General features: G+C 37.4%; 2 protein-coding genes across 3 annotated transcripts; one reads left to right on the forward strand and one right to left on the reverse strand.

The window, feature by feature from the left end:
- Positions 1 to 4,455: 4,455 nt before the first annotated feature.
- Positions 4,456 to 12,734, forward strand: LOC117306742 (F-actin-capping protein subunit alpha-like). The gene is made up of 8 exons (XM_033791223.1): positions 4,456 to 4,561; positions 5,921 to 5,984; positions 6,387 to 6,438; positions 6,914 to 6,971; positions 8,200 to 8,406; positions 8,675 to 8,754; positions 9,637 to 9,793; positions 10,220 to 12,734. The coding sequence occupies exons 1-8, from the start codon at positions 4,526 to 4,528 to the stop codon at positions 10,430 to 10,432; spliced, it is 867 nt and encodes a 288-aa protein (XP_033647114.1). The 5' UTR covers positions 4,456 to 4,525; the 3' UTR covers positions 10,433 to 12,734.
- Positions 12,735 to 13,135: 401 nt separating this feature from the next.
- On the reverse strand, positions 13,136 to 19,750 carry LOC117306749 (MICOS complex subunit Mic19-like). Of its 2 annotated transcripts, XM_033791232.1 has the most exons (8): positions 19,735 to 19,750; positions 18,988 to 19,104; positions 17,335 to 17,413; positions 16,808 to 16,851; positions 16,084 to 16,170; positions 15,705 to 15,775; positions 14,857 to 14,992; positions 13,136 to 14,476 (listed from the first exon to the last, which is right to left on the reverse strand). In XM_033791232.1, exons 2-8 carry the CDS (start codon positions 19,051 to 19,053, stop codon positions 14,438 to 14,440), a joined length of 522 nt encoding a protein of 173 aa, XP_033647123.1. In that variant the 5' UTR covers positions 19,054 to 19,104; positions 19,735 to 19,750; the 3' UTR covers positions 13,136 to 14,437. The 2 variants fall into 2 exon arrangements, with proteins under 2 accessions (XP_033647123.1, XP_033647121.1); XM_033791230.1 differs by lacking the exon at positions 19,735 to 19,750 and having other exon boundaries at positions 18,988 to 19,157.
- Positions 19,751 to 19,796: the final 46 nt, after the last annotated feature.

Consider the following 19,796-nt stretch of genomic DNA (forward strand, 5'->3'; position numbering starts at 1 on the left):
TCCAAATAATACTGACTTCACTCTGTACTACGTCATGCAGTTATTCTACACCACTCACCGGCAATGTATGCTATCATGGTGAAAGCACCTCTCTCTCATCCAGCCCTCTAAACTAATGTATATACCGCACGCCTACTTGTTGTTAATGCCGTAATTACCACGCAGCGTACGGTACAGATCAATCAACCATTTCCGTTAATAGGCCTACAGTTGTTCTCGTAAAAACAGAAGAAGACAATCCAAAGGGTACATTTTCAGTCGCAGTTACTGCTCGTCTTGGAAATGTTCATCAATTTACGAATTCAATTTAATAGAACGTGCCTCGATATGCTTCACAGTAATTCACTCAAGCGGTGTTCCTCCTTGTTGACAGAAATTTGAAATGATGAAGTGGAGACTTCCGTGGGAGGACTTGGTTACCTTGGTAATGGTAAACATCAGTTGCTATGTTATGCAATGTATGTAGGCTGTGAAATTGATTCTTGTACCATTATTAATTTTCTGACTGTCATCACAACATATTGATTTGATTTTCTTGTAATTTTGTTCATATGTCTGGTACATTTTCAGAGTTAAAGTTAAGTCTTTCGAACTGTTGACGAAAGACCGCAAAACTGGCTGGTAAAGTTCTTGATAATGTAGTTTTTGTCGTCACAGAAAAATGCAAATTGACAGTTTGAATATTGTATAATAGGCCATGTGATCTGGGTTGTTCTGTTCCTTGATAACTACAAGTATGCTTACCTATCTGAAATGGGTTTTTGAGCGTTATTTTATAGGCCTATATTTTTCTGGTAATGCAACCAATGAACAGGCACTTTTTTTTTATTTTAATGAACTTTCAGAAGATTTGTTTGTATATTTATACTTCGTATGGTATTTGATGTGCTATTTTCCATATTTTATGACGTTTTTGTCCTCGTACTCTTTTGTGCCTTTGTTATTTTTATTGTCTGGATCGCCTTTAGATAGTGATTATTTTCGCTCTTTGGTTATCCGCAGGCTTGTTCTCTGTGTAGTCATATTTTTAATGCCTTTTCTTTGTATATACTGTTTGCCGTGGAAAAAATATTTATCAAAAAAATCATAAAAATGATGTACAGGCGATAGTATTGGCAGACTGCAGATCAATGTGTACGTATATGCCTGATGGGCTCAGTTTCATAGAACTGCTTGAACTGCTTACTGTGCATTCATAGCGGTGCTAACCGCTAAGCACACGAAAAGGCATGCTATAGTCCTGATGTGCCGCCCAATTTAATAGATCTGCTGGGTACAAAAATTTGCTTAGCATGAAACGTTTGCCCTGGTAAAAACAGGATTTAGTTTTACCAACCAAACTTCCACGTGATTTTCAGGATAAGCAAACACCAGCTGAATACCAGTAACAAGGAATTATATGCAACAATGGAAGTTTGGTTAGTAATACTGTTTTTATCAAGGAATACATTTCCTGCTAAGCAATTTGTTTTTCTGATATAGTGTAAGCACGAATTAAAAACAGTGCACGATTAAAAACAGTGGACGTTAATGGTAATTGTCAAAGACCACTCTTTTTACTTGGTGTATCTCAACATATGCATAAAATATTAAACCTGTGAACATTTTAGCTCAATTGGTCGTCGAAGTTGCGAGATATTAATGAAAGAAAAAACACCCTTGAAGTTGTGTACTTTCAGATGCTTGATTTCGAGACCTCAAGTTCTAAATCTGAGGTCTCGAAATAAAATTCGTGGAAAATTGCTTCTTTCTCGAAAACTACTCCACTTCAGAGAGAGCCGTTTCTCACAATGTGTTATACTACCCACCTCTCCCCATTAATCGTTACCAAGTAAGGTTTTGTGCTAATAATAATAATAATAATAATAATAATAATAATAATAATAATAATAATAATAATAATAAACCGTATTTATATAGCGCATATCACTAAAACAAAGTCCCTATGCGCTAACAATTATTTTGAGTAATTACCAATAGTGTCCACTGCCTTTAAGCAGCGCTGTATGAAATTTTGCCCCAGGTATCAAGTACCAAAGTTTTCACGCTGACACGCTCTGAATTTTGGTAATATCTCCAATATGCAAACACCTTTTGACATGAAACTGTCACAATATTGTAAGTTTTATTTTTGACGTAAATGATTAAAACGGCGGTTCAAAAAATAAACAAAGGATGTTAATTAGGGGCCTATGCCTAATTTACTCTGTTCATAAAAAATAACATTTTAAAAAACTAAACAAACAAAGAAAAATTCCCCTTTAAATCCAATGAGACTATTTTGAAGTCTATGACCTGTTTGGTGTTTGTTGCAAGAATTTCTCAGCCATCGGCTTTGAAAGAACTCCTGGATGACATCCGGCTTATACAGCCATAAGAAGGGCACACACATACAGCGGGACTATAAAGCCGCATACAGACCTTCAAAAAAATAATTAGTTTTTTGTTTCTTAGCGACAGACAACGGCGGCATACAGGAATCAATCCATTTCAGCATCGTATACGTAAATAAAAAATATATATCTTTGTAGGTCAGAGATAATCACCATGTTCCAGTAACGGCGGGTTTTGTTGACATTAGATCGAGTTATACTTTAATTTATTTGTGGAGAGGCAGGAGCGACCATTAATTTTCTAATATTGGCATATACCTGTAAATGGTTTTAACTCAAAAACATACCCCTCTTCAAGTACGTATCATGACTAAATTCATTCTGAGTACACTCACTGAGCTACGGATGAATGTTGATACCGGTTGGTTCGGGGTGCGCTGAAGGCACTTATAGACACTTTTGATAATTACTCATAATTAGCATAAAAACTTACTTGGTGACGAGCCATACGGCCGGTGTTAGATGCAATTGTGTCCGCCATGCAATATTGTCTGCTCCGGACACTTTTGCATATGCAATCGTGTCCGGGGCTATGCAAAAACCGTCCGGCGGACATGACTGTACATGTATGTGCGCGCGTTAGCGAGCGTGCATGCACTGAACATACGTATGCAGCATGAATATTCACGTATTATGATTGCAGCGAATATCCAACGGCCGAACATTTCTCATGTCATTCATCATGCACTTAGCTTGTAAAACAATGGCGAACATGTGCCGTCGACCAAGGGAGTTTAATTTACTGCAAGGATGGTTTTTGCACGGGGCGGACACAACTGCATATGCAAATGTGTCCGGGCGGACACAATTGCATTATGCAGCAGCGTCCGGGCGGACACGATTGCATATGCAAAATCGTCCGGCGGACATTATTGCATATGCAATACTGTCCTCCGGATAGTGTTGCATAGAGGCCATGATTGCATGCGACACCGGCTCTGGAAGCAGACATAATGTGCAACAACAAGGGTGTTGTTCTTTCCATTTTTTTTATTGCAACTTCGATGAGTTACCTTTTAATAAAGACTCTGGACACTCTGGTAATTGTAACAATGCATAAAAAGTTGCGAGATAATAATGGAAGAAAAAAACACCCTTGCTTTCAGATGCTTGATAGATTTTGAGGTCTCGAAATCAAATTCGTGGAAAATACTTCTTTCTCGAAAACTACATTAATTCAGAGGGAGCTGTTTCTCACAATGTTTTATACTATCAACCTCTAATCAGTGCTCGTACAAAGTAAGGTTTTATGCTAATTTCAAAATGTGTTCAATATTTAGAACGAGACACCGATGCACACTTGTAATGGATAGGCCTCATTATGACCATGACTTTTTGTGCCACATTTTATAAAGCCTTAACTAAGCACAAACACTTAGTTTGTGTGACTAGTGCCCCACCCATGTTTTGCTCGCATAGAAATTTGCTAAACATTATTAACAGCTTTATAAAAATGGGCCATGGTGATGTTATGTATGCCTATCTGGATCAATCGCCGCGTATCAACCGACGGAATGCCTTTGTCTACGTCACCCTAATAATTAAAGGGCATGGATTTTGCAATAATGTAGGCCTATGACTACTTTTCTTTTCTTTTTTCAATATAACTTCTACGAAGTTTTTGTTTAAACTGGAGGAAAAGTTCCGATGGATCTTGTATGAAACCGCCATCTTGGAGTTTATAAATTAAACGATGTGTGAACAAAAGTGGCAAGCTTCCCAAGGGTACTGTACGGGACTGGTGATGCGGCGCGCTATGCCTATGGTGTGTGAGGGAGACTAAACCAAAACCCACTGCTGTCATTGAACGAATCTGGCGGGCTTCTTGCAAACAAATTTTGAGTTGTGTGAAGCTTTGGAAAATTCCCGCTCCAGAAATTGCCTCTCAGTTTTGCCTATCCAGTATCACTCTGCGGCGCTAAGCGGCGCTGAGCGGCGCTATACGACCTTTGTATGGTCATGCGTTTTAAATTTTAAATACTTCAACGCCCTTTCTATCCAAAAGTATCCGAACAGAACATGGGCTAGGCGTGTACATTATTGAAGTTTGTAGTGTGTGTACATTGTACATGTACATGACATACGTGCTCTGAGTACCATTTTTGTGAAAAGTAGGCGTCGAGCAAACTGAAATGGCGGATAACGAAGAGATTTCAGAAGTGGAAAAGGTAAGAAGAATGTATTTTTAAAATCTTGACTGCACACAGTATGTTGAAGATTACTTTATTTAGGTAAACCTGTAGGTTAGAGCTCAATTTGGTGCTGGAAGAGTAAGATAATTGTTAAATTTAGGGACCATATTTACTTCCTGCTTTCTGTTGGCCGTATGACACAACGTACACAATACACTGGCTGCCCAGTTTCCGGACACTTCCCATATTTTTCTTATTAACGAAAGTGAGGTGCATTTGCTCCAATTTGTTTAGACTGTCGATGAGTAAAAAATATGTTGAGGGCCACAGAGCTCAACTCAAGATAAACTCCAGATGTAATTTTTATTTAAACTTAATTTTAAAACTTTGTTTAAAAATTAAAAGAAAAAACGAATGAATCTTTTTATTCTTTATATTTTATAATTTTAATATTTTTTAACTAGATACAAGTTATAACAAGTTATATGTTGAAGATATAGTAAACAATGTTTTGGATAACTTTCTGTATGGCGCCACCACTTTTTTACTCATTTGTACTAACTAAAGTAAAAGGGATATCTCATTGAGGTAAATTAGATACTACAAACTACTACCTAGGCGGCGTATAGTTGCGATCATCGTAACCCTCCAGCCTCCCGACGGTCGGAGACCGGAGGGTTACGACACAAGACTGATTATATCGGTGTAACTAGCAGTTTTGACCAGTTTTTGCCAGACTCGTGATCAGATTCGTCCTTTTTTTCCACTTTCCAAAATCATGACAGACATTCTAAACACATGGAGTTGATCTTTACTGTATGACAACGTCATCTGGAACCCTTAAAACAACATCATGAAAATATTTGGCAGAAAAAACGACAAAAACTTACCAAAAGACTGACCGAATATATCCATAATCCATAGCAACTAGGCGGCGTAGGCCTATTATTGTATCATGCATATCGAATGAAAAAGTGGTGGCGCCATACAGGAACTTTTCCAATCATGCCAACGTTTTAATTTATTTAGATTATAAATTCAACGTATGTTTTCGTTGATTGAAGGGACGTCACACCATTTTTCTAAATTAAATAAAGCATTTTGTAAATTGAACAAAAATAATACAAGGTGCAAATGTTAATTAAATACAAAATTAAATCACTATTTGAGATACAGCAATCAGTAATTGGGGCAATGTACTCCTTCTTTTAATGTGACATATTTTGACCGACCTGGGCCCCAGATATCCAATTTTTTTTTAACCTCACAACACAATCGGCAATTTGCTGTAATTTTTACCACACCAACTTCAAGCCACAACAATTAAAAATAAAAATGATTGTTCATTCAAACCAAAAACAAACAATTTTATGATTTATATTGGTTGTCCTCCAGGTTCGCATTGCGTCATCTTTCTTCAGGCATGTACCACCAGGAGAATTCAATGAAGTTTTTCACTGTGAGTCTGTTTTAATTTGGAACTTCAAATAATTATGTAATTTAAATCAGATTGTCAAAATGATACTTCACGAAGGCAACGAAGACCTTGGTGCCCTTGAAATGCTCAAGTAGAAGATTACAGTTTTCCTCATAGGGTGCCCTTTATTAGTACCAAGGAGAAAATGCCTTAGGTCCCTTGTAGGTTTGCCTTTTCAAATTTTTATATGCAGTGTTGCAATTATTGAATAATTCAATTCTGGAAAGGTCTCACTGGAAGAAGTTTGTGTTTATTTAAAGCAAAAGTTAAAATTAAAATACTTTAAAAATTTAATACATTTCAGATGACCATAGATATTATTAACATTTGTTCATCTTTGTTAATATTCTTTGCTCATCAACGATTTAACCTTTACTTTTCTAGCTGTTCGCATTCTGTTGAAAGACGACACTTTATTAAAGGAAAAGGTTGCCGAGTAAGTCACAAATTTATTAAACTTTTTAACATTAAAAATGCTCAACATACAACTGTCATAAATCTTTGGGATTCATATTTTATTTGTTAAGCTCTTCTGTGATGTGATGGTGAAGTGGAATGCTAATGTCACTTTTAATCATGATTGTTGCCAGAGGAGTGTTTTTGGTTGGACACCCTGTTTTAAAATTTTGACATATTGTCAACTCCCCCATGTTCAAGTTGTTTAAATTTACAAATTTGAATTGAATCTCTTTTTTTAACGTTTCACATTCACAATATTACAACTAGTATCAACTTCAGACATTAAGCCATTCCACACTGTAACATGTATTTATTATTGTTTGTGAATTTTTTTCTGATTTATTATTGTTATTATTATTAGGGTGTTGGATTGGGCTCCGCTGGCAAATGTATTAGTTTATGAAATTCTTTTTATTAATAATATGTTACTGTTTTTTGTTTGTGTTTCACAGCGCATTTGCTCAGTATAACAATGAGCAACTCACCCCGTGCAAAGTTGAAAATGACACGGTAAGTACTACAAAATAAACCCTAACCAACCCAAGGTTCCAACCAAAATTCAACAGCGTTTTGGCTTGATTCTTTTGGCATGTTTGGACTAAGGACTGCACTTGTAAACTATGCGTTACATGGCATCCCAACAGCATGATGGTTTGATTCTGTTGTTCTAAGGACTGTAATGGTTAACTGGTAATGCTTTACACTGCACCCAGCAAACCACCATAATCAGAGCTCAACCAATAGATAAATTGCACATAGTATCACCGACCGCCATATTTGATGACAATCAATGGAGAAGTGCTTGTGTGTATACACACTGGCACGACCTTCAGCCAACGATAGCCTTTCACGTGTACACATCAAAGATGGTGGTCAATGGCGTCATGTGCAATCCATCTATTGGATGTTAAGTTGCCAATTGATGATTTGTGGAGTGTCGGATTAGGGTTCTGGTTAATGTGCATTATTATTTGATCATAATATTTATATATTTGTAATTTATAAATGTTGATATTTCAATATCTGGTTGTGCTCTTTAGGACAAGCTGGAGAGGAAAGCCTCTAAGACAGGAACTTTGTTTCTTGTAGGCAATCCTTCAGGCTCCAGCTGTTTCTTTTTCCTTCCCCTGTATCTTAATTCCTCTTACAAGTATCTTTGAATGTTTTTACTTAATTATAAATAGCTAACTAATGTGTATTATTGTACTTTTTATCTACCCCTGAGAAATGAAATAACTGTAAATATAAAAATTGTGATAGACAGTGTAAATCTTATGGTGATGATTTGTGGGGTCTTCAAATTACAAGCTATCTTGAGATATGAGTGTGGGTACAGGGGTCGATTTCGCAAAGAGTTAGGACGAGCAACTCGTCCTAACTTATGATTAATATTAAGGTATGCATGCTACAGTGCAGGGTTGGGACTCGTCCAAAGTCCTAAGATTAATCTTAAGTTAGGAAGAGTTTTGTGAAATAGACGGCAGGTTTTACTGTCAGTGAGATTTCAAATTTAAACTAAAAAGAGTTTCTACTTTGTTTAAAAAAAGATAAACTCTTGTACTAAGTGTAACTAAGAGAGGTTTTCGGTAATACCATGTGAATTTCACATTTGAGTAGTGTTGGTTCTGAAATCAACTGGTAGTTTACGACTCATTATTTCAATAGTTAAATAGTTCCAGCATGCAAAGTTTCAAATCTTACTTATAATGTACTAAGTGTGTTGAACATTTTTCTTCAGGTTCTCATCACAGAATTCGGTCACCTTGGAGCCAACCGTTACCTTGCACCCAATCTCAAAAAGTCTTTCAAATATGACCATTTGAGGAAAGAGGCCTTGGATATTGACAGCTGCGCTGTAGATGAAGCTTCGGAACCGTGGCGTGCAGCACTAGACAAGGCTGTGGCTGCTCATGTTAAAGAACATTTTGCAGATGGATTCCACACAGTAAGCATAACACATCCAGGCCCACATTCATGGCGCTGCTTAGCGTGGAATTCTGTGCTTACCGTGCTCTGTAAAGCTTGTCGGCTGAAGGGTTCATAAGCTCAGAATTCTGTGGTAAGCAGGGCCATGAAACTGGCCACTGTTCAAAGTTTCAAATCTTACAAAGAGTGTTTTGAACATTCCACGTGGAGTATAATTCAAATGAGTTTCTCGAGTATTGATCTTACCTGTACCTTCACTGTTTTTGTTTGGTTTTGTTTGCAATCAGGTATACGGCAGAAGTCATGGGGACTCTATCACATTGATTGTTTGTATCGAAGACCACAAATTTAGTCCACGTAATTTCTGGTGAGTATATTCAGTATTTTGATTTGTTTTACTCTTTGTGTTTTTAACCTTCAACCAGAGTGAAATGTTTCTCTAAATGCTTTTGAAAAAGGTTTTATTGCCAGTTATTTTAAGAGTGATTAACGAAGGCATACTTTCCCTCGAACCAGCCTCTTCCCTCTACCCTTCAATTTGGGGAGGTAGTGTTTCCTGCTTTCTGCTCTACCAGCCAGGCTTCTGATGGATGATACCCAAGTGAAGTCTACATCCGTAAGGACTGAAAGGGGGGTAACCCCTTTTCAGCCCTAGGAGTAGGTGCTACGGCCCCTGGAGAAAAAAAAATTGTAGCCCACACCTTGAAGTGGCCTTCAGGCCTTGGGTGTCTGGCGACTTGCATAAAAATGAAAATAAATTGTTCATCCCTCTTTTTTTCTGAGTGCTTTCTGTGCGCTTCATTCAAGTCAAAGCATAACCATCAGAATAGACAAGGCTTACTCTACTATTTCTGTTTATTATTGTTGTTAACATTGTTCAAGTCTGAACTGTTTTAACTGTTTAAAGCAAATCAGGGCTTTTCTTTTTAGAAAGATCTTGTTTGGTATAATGTGGACTTGTGAATTGCTTATTTTAAACTTTGATGTGGCTCTTATGATAATTGTTTCTTGTATAAACTATCATCTTTTTTAATGCCTTAATATGATGTATTCCTTAATTTGTAACAATATTTTCGATATTTTAATGGGGTTTTTTAAGCTTGAGATCCAAGGCAATTTCTATTGTATATTTGTATATAAATAGCAATAAACCAAATCAATCAATCTATGATAAGAAGAATGTGTAACAATAGATTTAATAATTGTTTAATTTTTTTAAAAGTAACTTGAAATTTTTCTTTCCACACAGGAATGGGCGTTGGCGGTCACAATTCTCTGTGACTTTCTCTGGGGCAGGGAGTAAGGTAGAAGCTCGAGGTGTCATGAAGGCCCAAGTCCATTACTACGAAGATGGAAACGTTCAGTTAGTAAGTCACAAGGAAGTCAAGGAGCAGATCTCGATATCGGTAAGTTGATACCTTATGTTTTTATGACAATTTCAAATAGTGATGGCCGCATGTATTTCAGGCCCTTTTAGAATCCATGGCTTCAGCTTCAGATTCGGCTCAGGCTAACTTGGCCTGCGGTTGTTTTAACAATTGTGCTTGCTTTTAACTCAAATTTAACACTGGCCCACAGGTCCCAGGCCAGTGTTTTTAGTGTCGGGCCAGGTAAACTTATTTGGAGACATGTCCGGTTGGCTTGTGTTTTTCATCTTTAGTTTTCAATTTTAAGTTCAACTGTTTTTTAAAAGACAAACAAGATAAATCTTCTTTTAAGCCTGGGTCGCACTTCCTGGAAAGGCGAATGCCAAGCGAATTTTGTTTTGTGTTGTCAAAGAGGCTCCTGTATCAGATAAATGTATCAGATTATTATTATTTCTTTAAACCCAGGATGAGGAGTCAACAGCAAAAACCATCCTCAAGTTTATTGCAAAGAGTGAGAATGATTACCAGGCAGCCATGGGGGACGACTACAGAGTCATGTCCGAAACCACCTTTAAGGCTCTCCGACGTCAACTTCCAGTTACACGTTCCAAGATCGATTGGAACAAAATCAGCGATTACAAATTAGGGCAGGAGCTGAAAGGGGCCGAGGCAGAGTAGGAAATGCCTCCACACCAAAAAGAATAATAATGCCATAATCTCAACTGTTATTATTGAGCAATGAGGAATACTTATATATACTATGATCTAATTTACTCTGACTTGTTTTTTTTGCTATAAATAAATGTGAGCATCAAAAGAGAACTTCATTAAATGGTAAGTAGAACTAGAAATAGCCCTGAATCTACAGCAGCCTCCTGACAATTATGTTTTACTTCTGGCACAAGGCTTTTTTTTTACTGATAAAAAAATTTCAAAAAGTTATCTTCCGAGGAAAGTGAGGTTGATGGTTCAAATCCCACTATAGTAACTTTGTCTTAGTTCAACCAAAGATTAGAAGACATTTTGCTCAATGTCAAAGCTCTGCTTGTTGATGAATTCTGCGCTTGTGATCACCATTATTCGCTTACTAGGCGAGCGCCAATATTTCTGCACTAGCTGTGTAATAGAGAATGCCTAGCTAGTAACGTGGAAATGGCCCAAGCACGTGCAAAACTCTCTGCTATCTGGTGAAATTATGCTTGACATAAGGGCAGAATTCCCTGCTTCCACAAGTGGTTATTTTATTTTTGCTAGCGGTAAACAGAGCCACAAAATGGTGGCCTAGATTTGTTTTTCTCATAATAAAACCATGGTTTTCAACTTCATTCTCCTTCCACTTAGAGAATTTTTGTAAGGATAAGAGACGCTTTCATGGGACCACATAAGTCATGTAATAACTCAGGTGAAAGATTTTCCTGTTGTGTGCTGTTTTAATTTTTGTAACACATGACGGTCTTTCAGAGTTTGGACGTGGGTTCATGTTTCAAGAGTTGGATGTGATCTATACATATTGCCAGTTTTGAAGAAAAGACAGCTCTTTCAGTCTAAAATGGCCAAAGATTTTCCATCAAATAGAAAATGAACATAATTGACACATCAAAATTTGACTACAATATTACATTTTTTTATTGACAAGTTACTGTCTGGACCTCAATTTTATGCGCCACTAGCCAACTGCAAACAAGACTGGCTACTCGGAAGAAAATGAACGCTTCCTATTTTGATTTATAACTTGGTAAAGGAAGTCCGTCTGAAAAAAAATCTGAAATGAAATTTGGGATTTTCATAACAAGAAAAACTAAATTATGGTTGGAATCGGGCCATATAGAATGCTATATTTATTGCTGCTTCTCATACCATTGCATGTCCTACTTATACCACTTTCAATAACAAAATGTTTATTGATACCACTAGTTTGTAAATAGATAAGAACCATTTGTCAACTTTTTAACAACAAGCTCAGTAATTGATACAAAATTTGTGTTTAAATCCTTACTTTTATTATTCAAATCATAAAGTAGCTTTATAAGCCGGTTTCTCGAGTTAGCAAAGTTGTTTACCCGGATTGTGTAAATCAACTTTCCCTTTCAAGGAAAATATAAATAAAAGTTAAAATCACATAAAAACATGTAATCTTTAATTATCAATCTAAGAAAGTAAAACTTAGCGAGTTTCAGCTTTTACCTGGAAACTTGTGTCTTTGTTGATTGCAAGTGTTTAGATTATTATTCCTGAAGTGTTTGGGCTAATTTAATTCCTTAGTGATCACATAATTTAAGCGGTGTTATTTTTCCCCCTTTTGTTATAGTTTTGAAAAAATCTTTTTGGGAAAATGTTATTGTAGTTGTTTCAATATCTTGCTAACATTAATCAGATTTTTTCCGCCATCACACATTCTGCAAAAAGCTTGAACCATTTTTGTTCAATTTTGAAAGAAATAATTGTTTTAATAAATATCGGATATTGATATTGACATCAGTCATTCCTATTGATGGATACAGAATGAAACCATCATTTGTAAACTCAGCTTACAGTAGGTGTTTGAATTTTTTTTACCAATAATCCATTGCATTGATCACACAGAACTCAAATTATAGAGCTGCATTAGCAGATAATTTTTCTTAACAAGTTTCTGCTAAGCAAAAATGTTTTGTCAAGAAAATGTTTGTAATACTAATATTGAAACTTGATGAGAAATGACGAATCAACGGAAAATCTTAAACCCAAGTTCATTTTGTACTGATACTCTTTTTCTCATTAAGTAAATAGAGGGTTAGTTTGGGGTAAAGGCGTTTAATGGGGCATGAATGTTATCAAACGCCAGTTTTTCTGTGATGTTCAGTTTATCAACTTCCCCTTACCTCGCCTGCAAATGTCTATGTTATGGAAGTTTTACTATAAATGATCATCTGCAATCTTGTTTTTGTAATAAACACGCAAAAGTTATGGAAATAAACCAGAATCATATTGGTACACATGATTCACTTTCATTTTGTGAACAAGAGTTTGTCAAGTATAAAATTATATTTTATTTACTTGTATTTTTCTGCGTTAAAGCAATGTACAAGCAAAGTTACTTTTGTATTCTCATGTCAGCACGGCTGTCATGTTAAAACAGAACTGTTAAGAAAGTTGAAAGAACTGCATAGTAATCAAGTAAGGCCATCTGAATTAGCGGCTACGTCCCTGCTCCAGCCAGTGTATAATGGTAGAATTGATCTCTTTTTCAAAAATTCTAGTTTTTTACATGAATGTTCTGGACCCACATATATCTCGATGAGAGTGCAAAGAACATATAAAGCCAAAGTTGTACTCCTTGTTTGGTGAAGTTTTTTAAGGCAAACAGCTAACTGGGGAGTAATAAATGAGAACGAGAATGTATTAAATATAATGTGAACTGACCACAAACCATTGCCAGTCTTTTATTGATAAAATCTCATGGAAATTCCACATCAACTTTTTTTTTTTTTTTTCACCGAATGTAAACAAAACGTGAGTTATGCTCTTGAAATGGAAGGTATGCAACCTCAGTTAACAATAAACCTGAAATTATCATGAAGCATCCATCTTTTTTTGCATACACTGTAACATACATACATGCAAACGTTTTATATACCGCCATTTCATCAAGATCACATCAAACCAGGCTGTGCATCAACATTACTTTGTCTAAAAATAACAGAAGAGTTAAGTCTGTCCAAAGCCATTCACCAGGCCAGTGTTAATATCCAGTTTCAAGGGCACTTAATGACTGAGAATATTTGTATTCCCCGGACATCAGTCCATCACAGTTTACTCCCCTGTTCTCACTGGTACCCATTTGTACACCTGGGTAGAGAAAACAATTTGTGATCAAGTCCCTTGCTCAAGGACACAAAAGTTGCGATCGACACATACTGCAAAACCACCGACCTACACATTCCAACTAGTCACGTCCGTGACTGCCGAGATAATTTTGAAAAACTTTCAGTTACTTTTTTTTCATGTCTGCAAATAATGTTATCTATATGTCATTAATTTAATGTAAACCAGTACCCTCCTTTTACCAATTTAGCCACTGTACACACAGCGTTCTTATTTTTTAATTAAACAAAATAAAATTGAAAAGTTAATGGGTGCACTCTATTAGCTTCCCTGTGTCGACCCCGCGGTGCTCATTCAGGTGAGCCCCTGACACGAGCCAATTGAACAATTACTCACCCTCACTATGTGACGCCATGCACCTCCGGCCAGCCCCAAGTGACCAAGTAGGCACTTGGGGCTGACCGGGGTGAGCCCCTTGAATGAAGTCAAAGCTATTCGAATGTTCCAGGGGCAGATCGGGGTACACACCCATGGTAAGCTTTGGAAGCAGGACAACTCAAAACTTCAAACAACTGGTGCTCATTTTGGTCAACTCTTCCTCATGCCAAGTCGTGCAATTAATAACACAAATCACAAAACGGAAGTTTTGTATATTTGCAGATAAAGATCAAGATAATATAAACATTTACACACGGTTCATCCAAGCTTGATAACACTGCTTAAAAGGTCCGGGGAAAACTAACAAACGGTGTTCATTATTGCCATGCAAGAATTCAATCTATGGAAAGTATAAATGATTAATCTACTGTCAATCCCAAAAAGGTGTTTCCATTAGTTTTCCATTACTTCAGGATAGTTGTGTTTCGTCTATCCACAGAGCTACGACAATGTCTCCTGGCCTTTCTTTGTTAGAATACTCTGATGAGAGGGGGGGGGGGGGGAGGTTGAAAGAAAAATAAACATCAATGTTAGCTTTTTTATGCGAGTGATGGCACAGGATAGAATTTAAGGACATGTACGTTCATTTATTAAACATCATTAACTTTAAACCATGTTCGTAGCTATCATTCAAAAGCACAGTGGATCATATTAAATGGTCAGACGGTAGGAGGGTTGAGTGTGTACAAGGTAGATGCCTTCACAACATGATACGGCCCTAGATATGATATCCAAAAATGGCAAGCGCTGCATATGGCATTGGTACAAGGGATCAATAGCAAACAATAATGGCCGTAAATTTATGTTTCATTACTGTAACTGTTCGACTGTGTGGTCTGAAATGAATGTTTAATACTTACTGTTCGACTGTGTTCTACACATGTAGTAAATGCTTTGACTTCTTGTGAGCAGTTGAGGGCTCTACCAGGGTTGGCTGCATAACACTTTAAGACTTCATCTTGTAACTTCTGACATATCGGAACATACTGGTGCTTTCTAACACAATAATAACAACAAACACAATAACACTTTTGTACCACAAAATTCAAATCTCTTCTCAAAACTTTACTTATGTCACAGGTTTTCAAAGACTTATTTTCTAGTGTCTGTTTTTCTTTTTCTTTTATTTTTGGTTTACTGCGCCTTAAACACCCAGCAGGGTGGATATTCAGCAGCCACTGTCATTCTCTTAGCAATAAGTGTAAATGTTTTTTTATGTATGTACATTTTGTTACACAACACACTGGACCAACAGCTTTACATTTACGTCCCATCCAAAGGACAATATAATAATAGTCAAGTCTTGATTAAAGGGTTTGGGTACTTTTTGTACGATACAAAACACAAATTTTCACAGATTTACATCAAACTTTAACAACTTTGCAGAGGTGCTGTAGTTTTTGAGAATGAGTAAAACAATTTCATGAAAATAATTTTCATCCCAGGGAAACAAAATATGTTCAGCATTATACCACGGATTTACGCAACTCTCCTAAAACATTGCTCAGTGATTTTCACTTTTTTTTCCCCCAAACACTAATAAGGCTGACACTCTACAGGTGATTTATATTGCATACATCTTAATTCACAGTGAGTAGGGATTCATGTCATGGCCAAAAACTTGATCTACAAAAGGTATTAAAACCCTTCCGAGACTCGAACCTCCACTCTGCTGATCAGAAACACTTGCGCTATCCTGTAAACTTACACAAATTTTGCTTCCACCTCCTCTGCTGCTTGTTTAAACTGGTCATTTGTCAGCTGTAGAAGCGCTGTATTCTGTCAAATCAATACAGACATAATAATAGTTATAATAACAGTGGCTTCTTAGCGTGCATATTCGTCACTCAGTAGACGCTCAAGGCGCTTCAACATTCAGAATTTTCCTGCAAAGTATGTGGGACTATAAACGTTTGAATTATGAGACCTACTCCTTTTACATGGCACCATGTAATGGTTTCAAGTTGCTGCGGCGCAATATGCTGCCATTCAAACTAATCAAACTAGAAACACCGGGGCGGACACCCTAAATTTAATGGGGTTTTTTTACTTGATGATGTATAAAACAATTCAATTTCAATGTGTACCTTTTCCTCAGCCTGATCTAGTTTCAGTTGCCACTGCTGTTCTGTCTGATAAAGTCTCTCCTGCCAATCTTCATTCAAACGCTTCAACTGCACAGAAACATAATTAAATAGTTGTAAAATAATTAAAGGGCCGGTATCCGCCGCAAGTGGCGCACTCATGGCGGTGCTGTACAAAAAACAACCAACAAACAATAAAAGTAGCATCACATAATTAGAAAACTAGAGTTAACAAATGGCTTTTTTTACATGTACGTAGATAATTTTTTAATTTGTTCTTGAGCATGTCAAGGGGGTTTGAAAGTTTCACAGTTTCAGGTTGGGAGTTACAAAGCCTCGGTGCTGCGTTCTGATAAAAGGGAGATAACTGGGAAATTGCAAACTGCTTCCTGAACAAAGCTTTGTATCTTGGGTATGGTCCCTGGCTATACGTCAGTTACAGGAATCACACCTGGAGCCCTGAATGGCAAATCCAAACAAGGATATTGACCAATTAGGGAGACCGCCATCGTAAGATTTAGATAGCTCAGTTAGTAGAGTGTTGGCATGTTAATCTAGATTTCGCAGGCTCAAGTCCGGTTGTAGTCGATTTTACTTTGTTCAACCTCAAACTAAGCATAAAAGATGTAAAAGGAATATAACACATTGCAATGGTAAGCTTTGTTATACGAAGAGGAAGGTTGTTTATAAACAGATAAATTAATGAGACCAATAAAATGTTTCTTACATCATAACTGCTTGTTTCTACTGGATGATGCCTTCCCTCTCTCTCTAAATGAAGTAAAAGAGTCAAAAGAAATCATTTTAAACTGAAAGGCAACTAAAATTCAAACTACTATAAATTCTAACCGGATGGACCAATTTTCAGACATGCAACAGCAGTTAATTGAAAAAAAGAGGAAAGTACCAGGCACAGCAGCTGCGCAAGAATTTGTACTGTTTTTTTCTTCTTCAGTTTTCAATGGCACAGCTGAGAAACCCCCCAAAAAGTAATCAGCTGGTTCAGTGTGATCCGAAAGGAACTGGTCGGGGGGTGGGAAGGACACTGGAGCGATGAGTGGGTAGGGCACTGGAGCGGGGCAGAGAGGGAGGACTCGAGTAAGAAATCAGCTGGTTCAGTGGGAAGAGCACTGTGAGGGGATGAGAAGGGCTACGCGCAGGGGACGAGAAGGTCACTGGGCGGGGGATGAGAAGGTCGGGGGATGAGGGCGTAGGGAAAGGGTGCCCACATAAGGATTACTGAGGCATCAATACCTGGTTGTTTATCTGGTATTGCTTGTTCTTTCCTATCCTCACCTCCTCCAAGCATTCGTTTTAACAAATCCTCCGAGACCTAAAATCAATAATTTACAAATTACGCAGTTAAATGTTGAAATAAAATTATACACAATGAGAATGAATTAGTTTTGAAGTATTAATTTATCTAATTGATATGGAAAGAGCACAATAATGAAAACATCATTTTGATATCAATTACTTGTTTCTTGGTTAAATATAAAATATTAATTTATTAAGTTTCAATATTGCATAGCAGTAGAATCGGGTTACCACCAGACCATATTACATAAAAGTTTGCATTGATGTGGCTGGTGCCTTTGTATGATTCTTTAAACAGCTTTAAAGGCAGTGGACACTATTGGTAATTACTAAAAATAATTATTAGCATAAAACCTTTCTTGGTGACAAGTAATGGGGAGAGGTTGGTGGTATAAAACATTGTGAGAAACAGCTCCCTCTGAAGTGCCATAGTTTTGGAGAAAGAAGTAATTTTCCACGAATTTGATTTCGAGACCTCAGGTTTAAAACTTGAGGTCTCGAAATCAACCATCTAAACACACACAACTTCGTGTGACAAGGGTGTTTTCTTCTTTCAATATTATCTCGCAACTTTGATGACAGATTGAGCTCAAATTTTCACAGGTTTGTTATTTCATGCATATGTTGCGATACCCCAACTGTGAAGGCTAGTCTTTGACAATTACCAATAGTGTCCACTGCCTTTAAGAAGTTGGGCCCAGTGCCCAGTTTCATATAAAATAAAAGCCTGTATTTTCTATAAGCAAGCACAAAAATGTTTCAAGCATGCGAACATCTTGTTTTATTCTTTATAGTAAATACTTGGTATCACTATCAGCCAAAATTACATTTGACATTACAACTGGGCCCGATTTCATGGCTCTGCTTACCGCCGAATTCTGCGCTTACAATCACAATTCCCCGCGTACGGGTAAAGCGTAGAATGCCTAGTATTAGTAACGCGGAGTATGCACACGCAGAAGCCAAAATTTGCCGCTAAACCGTGAAATACGCTTGCCGTAGCCGTAGGGTAGTGTGTAAGCACAGAATTCCTAGCTGTGATAACGTAACCCTCCTGCTGACGGCGGCAGGAGGGTTACGTTATCGCAACTATAGAATTCCCTGCTTCTGTTACGCCGTTATTAAAGGGAACGGCCTAAGCGCTGATTCGGTGCTTACCAGCTTACAGTAAGCAGATCCATGAAATTTAATTTGGCCCACGTGCCCACTCATTTTTTGCTTAATTTTGCAAAGCAGTATTCGTATGTTCTGCTTCCTTTTTGTCTTGAATCTTGACTTGTTGAATTGAATGATTAAATACTTGAAACTTCTTTTTTGCTGAGCAAAAATTTATTTTAATTGGTGCACCAGTCACAGCAACTAAACAAAAGGTAATTTTCTGTTATTAAGCAATACTTTCGGATTTTCTAAGCTTTCCTAATACTAGTCTACAGGCTTGCATAAAGTTTATGAAATTGTTTGAAAAACCCAATCCGCAAGGCTCCGGCTCCGGCCGGTCGGTCGACGGGGGGCTCGAACCGGGGCCACACGGCAGGCCGTAGTGGTGGAGGACTGGACAAAAACCACTGAGCCAACCTGACCTGTAGTTACCTTTACAACACCCGTTTCTGCATCCTGCTCAACAGTAATTGTCCGGGTACTCGAACTGCTTCCCATTTTAAGATGTTACTTCTATAACTTGAAATTCAAGAAAGTTTCTGGTTCATTCTGTAGGGCGAAAATGAAAAATTAAAACTTGAAATGGTACCTGTACTTTAAAGGCTATTACATGTGTTATCTACATCACTTTTGTAGCAACCAGTCTATTAAACTTTATCGTGCTCGAGTCAAGTGAGGGCGCTGTGCAAGCAGAAAAGTCTGGCTGTCCGGGAGCTCGGAGGAGGAGGGGAGGAGGAGGGGGGGGGGGGGGGGGTTATCGCATAATAGGATTTGAATCTGAATTCTATAAAATAAAATAAAATAAAATCTTTAATTAGTCGGTTAAAAAAGAATCATTATTATGCAACTGCAATGGAAACATCACATTCACATCAATATTTTGTGGAGAAGATGGACCCTGATGACATGAAGGAATTTAAGTTTTAGAGTTTTTAGACGTGAGATGAGAGAAATAATGTTAACCCCATACTGCAATCATAAGGAAAACTCTGAGCAGTGACTGCCAGTGTCAGTGAGGTAATCCTAATCATTGAGGAATAAATTAGCCTCCATGTCCTAATCAAGCCAATCTACACCATTGTAAAATGCAAGGCTCCGACCGGGAGGCTCGAACCGGGGTCTATATGTGCAAGCAGAGAGAAACGTGTGGAGTGAGCCAACACGATCTGACTGCCGTACCAATTATGGGTGGTACTGATGTGGATAGGCTAATCCATCCAGTCACACCATGAAGCATGGAG

Source organism: Asterias rubens, chromosome 2 (assembly GCF_902459465.1).
Source record: "Asterias rubens chromosome 2, eAstRub1.3, whole genome shotgun sequence".
NCBI lineage: Eukaryota > Metazoa > Echinodermata > Asteroidea > Forcipulatida > Asteriidae > Asterias > Asterias rubens.

Bases quoted from the DNA above. Each gene is read 5' to 3' on its own strand.
- LOC117306742 (XM_033791223.1), top strand. From the start codon at position 4,526: ATGGCGGATAACGAAGAGATTTCAGAAGTGGAAAAG. The intron at 6,439-6,913 runs GTAAGTCACAAA...TGTGTTTCACAG, and splicing joins TTAAAGGAAAAGGTTGCCGA to CGCATTTGCTCAGTATAACA. The intron at 6,972-8,199 runs GTAAGTACTACA...ATTTTTCTTCAG, and splicing joins GCAAAGTTGAAAATGACACG to GTTCTCATCACAGAATTCGG.
- LOC117306749 (XM_033791232.1), bottom strand. From the start codon at position 19,053: ATGGGAAGCAGTTCGAGTACCCGGACAATTACTGTTGAGCAGGATGCA. The intron at 16,852-17,334 runs GTATTGATGCCT...TACTTCATTTAG, and splicing joins AATACCAGATAAACAACCAG to AGAGAGAGGGAAGGCATCAT. The intron at 16,171-16,807 runs GTAAGAAACATT...GTTTCTGTGCAG, and splicing joins TAGAAACAAGCAGTTATGAT to TTGAAGCGTTTGAATGAAGA.